The 7,521-nt window shown below is 29.4% G+C and overlaps 1 protein-coding gene across 1 annotated transcript; it reads right to left on the reverse strand.

Moving 5' to 3' along the window:
* Nucleotides 1-482: 482 nt before the first annotated feature.
* HELRODRAFT_172760 (hypothetical protein) lies at nucleotides 483-6,840 on the reverse strand (the record flags this gene model as incomplete). Its single annotated transcript, XM_009019405.1, has 4 exons — nucleotides 483-596; nucleotides 3,239-4,345; nucleotides 4,683-5,151; nucleotides 6,791-6,840. The coding sequence occupies 4 exons, from the start codon at nucleotides 6,838-6,840 to the stop codon at nucleotides 483-485; spliced, it is 1,740 nt and encodes a 579-aa protein (XP_009017653.1).
* Between the last annotated feature and the right edge of the window lie 681 nt (nucleotides 6,841-7,521).

The following is a 7,521-nucleotide window of genomic DNA, read 5'->3' on the forward strand; positions in this document are numbered from 1 at the left end:
CTGCTCAACAGTTACAGTTTCATGACATTTTTTTATAAAAAAAAATTAAAACTTTAAGAACATCTAATTCTCATTCTTCTCTTCCTAACTTTTTCTGTATTTACTCTTATTAATCTTCTAGAACTTACTAAAATTATTAATTCTATGTCATCTACAAATTGTTTTCTATATCTACCTGCTTTTAATTTACTTTGAGAATTTTCTTCAATATTTTATCCTATCATTCTCAAATTAGTTAACTTATCTCTTTCCACCTTTAAATTTCCAACTTCTTATAAAAAGTCTATTGTTATTCCTATTCTTAAAAACTCAACTTTAGATCCTTCTCTCTATCTAATTATAGACATGTTACTAATATTACTTTCATCTCTAAAATAATAGAAAAAGTAGTTTATAATCATTTATCATTTTATTTAAACTCTAACTTCTTGCTACCCGTATCTTAATCTGGTTTCAGACCTGCTCACATTACTGAAACTTCTTTACTCAAAATGCATAACGATATCTCTAGTGACAATAGTAATCTTACTCTTCTTCTTGCTCTTGATTTTTCCTCTGCTTTTGATACTTCTGATCATACTATTCTCTTGAGGCTGCTAGATGATTCTTTTAATATTACTGATTTTTGTCTATCATGGTTTTCATCTTATCTCTGTAATCGTTTTTCTTTTCTTGTTCTCAATAATTCTACTTCTTTTTTTCTACCTTTACTTTTATAGTAGCTCGTATTGTTAATATTTTTTCTTTCACTAGTCAACTATATGCTGATGATTCTTTTATTTATACTTCTTTTCCTCTATCTAATCTCGATAGTGTTCTTCATAATTATATCTTAGTTTTTCTTTAATGATCGCTTGGTTTGACTCTATGTGTCTTAAACTTAATCCTTTGAATTAATTTGCTTTAATAAATCTAAACACTCTATTACTATTCCTCCTACTATCTTATCTGATTCTAAAACTTTTGATGTTTCTCACAAGTTTCATAGTTTAGGCTTTATCTTTGATTCTAGTTTGTCTCTTTCTTCTCAGATTTTTTTAAAAACAAGTTTATTTTAATGTAACGCATAAAAAAACGAAACATGAAAAAGGGCCCTAAAAAGATAAAATCTCAAATAAATAAGAACACTATAATTTTTTTATGAAGATGTCCAAATCAATACAAAAAATCAAATTAGTGACAAACAACACCACCTCACTCCAAAAACCGTGAAACAAAAATAAACAAATAAAATTAAAATAATGTACTTTGTATAACCAATATACATATATGTACACCAATACATATACACATATGTTCTCTGGTTAAAATCATTATGCGATACATCGTTCAAATAGAATTAAAATCATAATAATAATAAAATAACAAAACACAACTAAGATCATGATTGTTGAAATACAAGAAAAATGTACATACACATATATACACACACAGTTGTCTGCAATCGTTTTTCTTCTGTCGTTTTCAATAATTCTACTTCTAACTCTTCAACTCTTACTTTCGGGTTACCTCAGGATAATCTCAATAATGTTCTTCATAATCTATTTCAATATCATTCTTCAATTATCGCTTGGTCAGACTCTATGTGTCTTAAACTTAATCCTTCTAAATTGGAATTAATTTGCTTTAATAAATAAATCTAAACACTCAATTACTATTCTTCCTATTATCTTAACTGATTCTAAAACTCTTGATGTTTCTCATAAGTTTCGTAGTCTAGGCTTTATCTTTGATTCTAGTATGTCTCTTTCTCCTCAAATTAATAGTGTTGCTAGAAGTTCTTACTTTCATTTACGTAGAATAAAAAAACTTTTGCCTTTTCTTGATGATCCTACTCTTCCCCTTGTTACTTAGTTAATCTTATCTAGAATTGATTATTGTAACTCGCTCTATTATGGTCTTCCTGATTCAACACTCTATCCTTTAAATAAAGCTTTTAACTCTGCTGCTCGTCTAGTTGCTCGTGTTCCTTTCTTTTCTCATATATCTCATATCTTGTACTTTTGCACTGGCTACCTATAAAACATAGAATAATTTTTAAAATTTGCACATTTATGTTTAAGTCTCAAAATTATTTCCTAAGTACTTATCAGATATATTAATTGAAACTAAACGATTTACGATCGTCTTCTTCTTCTTAACTCGTGTTAAACTATTTTTTGCTAAATCTGCTTTTGCTTTTTTTGGCCCTTTTCTCTGGAACTCTCTACTTACTAATTGATTGATTGATTTTATTTTTTTATCATGAGATATTATTAAATTCTTTTTGTGCTTTCATACACTCTAATTAACGTTAACATAATAGCAAAATTTGTATTTTATGAATATGGTATATTATTTTGTCGTAAAAAACACTACAATCAATCATTTTGGACAACATGTAAATAGTTGAAATTTAAATGCTGTTTAATATATATGCTATTTGCAATTATAGTTCTGAATTATTACGGTCCCATTGTCTGCATAGTATTATCGGCTGCTCAATGTTATAAATTGCTGATTTTCTATATATGTATTTTCGATTTATATGTATATGTACACACACACACACACACACACCACACACACACACATATATATATTCGATATATATGTATCCGTCATAATAAATCAACCAAGGATATAGGTTTTTTTTTTATTCGTAAACTTCAGTTCATTTTGTTCCATTCATTTTTTTAATTTTTAATATTTTTTAATTTAAATATTTTTAAATAATTTAATTTTTAATTTAAATATTTTATTATTTATTAAAATGTAAGTTTTAAGTACAACAATTGAAACCTATTTTTGTCAATCCTTTTATCCAAATCAATTACGATATTAATAAAAAATTTTATTATTCATTTCATTAAAAATAAACTACTAAGTTCTTGAGATTTGCCACACCGGTAGTTAACCGTTAAATGTATCGAAAACCGTAGTGGCGTATCTTTAAAAATACAATGAACTGATATTATTATACTTTATATTTCTAATTTAATTACTATTTAAAATAAATAATTTTTTAAAAATAAACTTTCGTTTATAATTTCTTCGATCAACCATTTCTATTAATAAAACCACACAAGCACATTGTTTTGACCAAAATCGATTAGCCTATAAATAATTTATGAGAAGATCTTGTACGAACCCATTTAAGCTTGGTTATAATGTCTGATAATCAAGCACAAAGAGTTAAAGGTTAGGGTTAATAATAATAATAATAATAATAAACATAATAATAATAAAATAAATACACCTGTTCAGACATGCTTTCACCGCTTCGTTCAACAGTTTGCATTAATAAATCTTTTTGTAACATGAACAATTCGCTGGCGGATGAGGACGACGATATTGTCGATATAGTGCATAAATTATTTTTTATTTGGTCAAACGAAGAGCTTTTGGTTTCAATGTGGATGTCGCTATCAGAAAAAGAAGCATAATTTTTTAAAACATCACGCTTGTAGTAATGTTTTCTAGCTATATTCTCGTTTGTGCTCAAGTGGGTCATACGCAAAGATGTATTTTTTAAACTTTTAGTGCTACCTCCTAACCAATCCATTATTGAACAAAATCTTCGCATGGCTCCAACACTCATTTCTCCGCCAAATTCATTTTTCGTCATAAATTTACCAGGATCATTGTTATTATTCTTTTTAAGAACATCACATCTTATTGTTTTTTCCTTTTTTCCTGAAATATTAATCATAGTATTTTTTATCGTAGTTACAATCGACTCCGATAACGTCGTGTCATTAAAATCATCATTGTAATCATTTTTGCAGTCAATATTACTTTTGGCTTCAAGTTCACTATTTTCTTTATTTCTGTAAGTTGAATCACTTTCAAAGTCAATAAATTCTATCAAACTGGGCTCGTGGTCGGTCCCTCCAATGTTGGATGTTGTATATAATTTATCTCCTGTTCTCCAATCCAAATTATGTTGATAACTAATTGTATTTTTTTCTTTATTAAGTTTTCTTTCATACTCTTCTCTATCTAGGAAATCAATTTGTTTGTACTTATCACTATCATAGTTACACACAATTGATTCTTCGTCGTCCTCTGGAATACTTTTCAAACTTTCTTCATTTGTTTGTTGTTTAACAATAATATCATGTATAAAGGTCACTATGTTTGTACATGCTTTTTTTAATTCCAGCTGCATCTCGTTCAAAACTTCATTTCCTACGAAATTCACATAGGCTTCCTTAGTTCTTATGTCAGTTGGCGAAGGGTCAAGTTTTGTTGCATACGTAGTGTTCTTCATAACAGCGGAAAAGCACTGGCTGCTTTTATTTTGAACATTTGGGTTGTGTTTTGACATTGAGGACAATTTCTGGCCGTTTTTATCAAAGAGGAGCTGCAAAATATTGATCAAAGAGTTACAAAATTTATGATTAACATTATTCTTTCCACATAACAATGTTTAATCATAAAAATATCAAAAAAATTTTTTTAATTGGATTCCGGAAAACTAACAAAATAGAAACTGGGCTTAAGACTTATTATTTTTAATGACAAGATAGCCAGAAAAATTACGTTTACAAAATGCCTAGGTCAAAGCAACGTAACACCTCGTCTAAAACTACTCAGTCGATATCATTCTTTGAAGCAGCTTGATCATTAGTTTTTCTAGACTGGGGTTTTAACAAATACAATTTTAAGCCACAAAAATTTCAAAAATATTTTTGACTCACATAATTTTTATTTTCAGATTCTAATGGAATACCGGTTATATTAAAGTCGATATTGTGTTTTTTAAACCCACTACTACTATTACTACTACTGTTATTTAAGTTGAATTGTTTATAATAGCTAAACGAATAATTATGTTTTGGAATCATCACGCTATGCGTTGTTAATGAGGACGGTGCTATCTCTTCTTTTTCTTTCAGCATGGCTGCAAATTCTTTACGAATAGCTTTCCGTTCTTTGAAACCGTTAATAGTACATGATATCTTGCTGTCTAAATGTTTTGCATTTACATACGATAAGGCTGATGCATCGTCAATGTATGCAGAACAGTTTCTGCTGTTCTCAGGCTGATATCTGGGCACAGTATAAACATCACCTTCTCCTCTTTCTAACGAAGATTGTAGACGGTATAAGTTGGTGTTGTTAAAGAGATCATAAGTTTGGAGGAGATTGCGATGATAGTAGTCATATCTGCAGATAAAAATATAAAATTTTTAAAAGCTATGTAGATTATTTTAAAAACATAGAATATTCAATTATAAATTATAAAAACGAATTTGAATTATGAAGCAAAAACATATAACACTATTCAGAATAAATTAATAATAATTTTAAAGCTGCGTATTTACAATTATTTAAACTTAGCGACAAAATTAACGTTCGCTTGCGACGCAATGGTATCTAGGGCGGTCACCTCTCTCAAGACTCCAAGAATCGAACCTCATCTTCCGTCTCCCGGGTTTTTTACAAGTCTCAAAAATATCCCGGAATTTGGCAGCTATCATATTTTTGAAAATGTTAAAAAAAATGTTGGAGCCCAAGCCAGTCATAACAAAATTTCAGTTTAAAAAAAACTATAAATGTTGGCTTGGGTTAATCACACATTTATGTTTGGTTAAGCCTCGGCGTCGTGCGCTAAATTTTCAAAAATAGTCGTAATATTTTGTTTTTCCAGCAGTTGAAAATTTTTTTTAGTTTGGCCAGTTTTGAGGTCATATTTTATTTCCCAAGGAGAAGAAGACTGTTTTAAAATAATTTGGGATGCATTCAATGATGAAAAAAGCAAATTTTTTTCATAAACTTCTATTTCATACAAAATGTAATGCAACTGTTTCAAACTAATGTTTTAAAGTTTTTTTTAATGTTTTTTTGAGTCCAACCAAACTACAAGTTCTGAATTATATGGCAATATGGTTGATATTAGACAGAAAATCAAAGATCACGAACAAGAAAATATTTTTGAAACAGCTGCTGCAAACATTTTTGAAGAGCTTACAGACAAAAAACAGCATACAGACAAAAAACAATTTTCAAAAACGAAGTTGATCAGTTCTACACTAAATGTTCAAGTTATCTTGACCAATGGTATGATTATGAATACCTTATATTTCATTCAATGAGTATTTTAACGTTGAAAGATCCTATGGAGTGGCCTTCTTTCCAGAAACTGGTAAAAAAATTTTTTGAAAATAAACATTGACTTAGACAAATTTTACGATGATTTTTGTGCGTTGCTGAGTATTCAAACACTATTTATTCAGAAACGCGAAAACGTGGTTGACAGATGGTAGGAATATTTTATCAAACTTAAGGACAAAAACTTCGGAAATGAATTATTTAAAATAGTTTTTATCGTATTTTCTGTTCCTGTTTCCAATGCTTCACGATTACGATTTTTGCGTGGACAAAAAAACGAAATCGTTTTGGTCTACGTGTATTGAAAGCCGAGCTGCAGGTAAAATACAGTTATTCTTAATTTTATAACCTCTTTGTTGAAGACTTCAAGGTTATTCGCAGCTGCAACATAAAATCTAAAGTACACTTTTAAGCAAAAATAATTTTTTACAAACTATTGCAAAACTTGAAATAATGTTTTGTTAAAAATTAAATAAAATAGTGTTTCTCACTCAACTTTTGGGGGTTATTTTATTTAACCAAACGTTTTGAAAATAAGATTGAAATTTATATACGTAATGCACATTTTGTCCACACGCAACATTTCATTTCAAATTCTATACAGCGCCATTTTCGTAACGTTCAACTTCGCTATCCAAACGACGTGCTTAAGTGCATGCTCAAATCACCGCATCATATACACCAATATGATAACCTTGGACATCTGGCATAGCCTGGTTTCAAACCCGATGACGCGAACGTCATTGAGCAATGCTCTAACCACTAAACCACAGCAGCAGTCGTCGCGTGCACACACACACATAAAACACATACACATATATTTTTTTTAATTTCTCCGGGAATTCCGATATTGAGAGGTGGCAACCCTAATGGTATCTACATTCACAACAGTTACTTAGACATAAACTTAGTTTTTAGTACGTCTATCAAACAGCCATGAAGAATTAACAATAGTCTACCGAATTTTTAGCATCTGATAATTTGTTACCACATTTTTCAACTGACCACTGATTTTTTATTCAAATACAAGTGTATTGAGCACAATCAATCAATCAATCAATCAATCAATCGATCAATCAATCAATCAATCAATCAATCAATCAATCAATCAAATCAATCAAATCAATCAATCAATCAATCAATCAATCAATCAATCAATCAATCAATCAATCAATCAATCAATCAATCAATCAATCAATCAATCAATCAATCAATCAATCAATCAATCAATCAATCAATCAATCAATCAATCAATCAATCAATCAACCAATCAATCTTCGTTGAGCATCCAGAGACCCAGTTCTCCCGAGGTAGGACGTGTTGAGCACAAAAGTGAGAAATTAATTTGGTATAAATTGGAAGCTGCAGGTAATAAAAGAGTCTGAAAATTTAGAAAGATTTTAAAGAACTGGAATGCGGATGTCT

This window comes from Helobdella robusta, assembly GCF_000326865.2.
Source record: "Helobdella robusta unplaced genomic scaffold HELROscaffold_24, whole genome shotgun sequence".
Lineage (NCBI taxonomy): Eukaryota > Metazoa > Annelida > Clitellata > Rhynchobdellida > Glossiphoniidae > Helobdella > Helobdella robusta.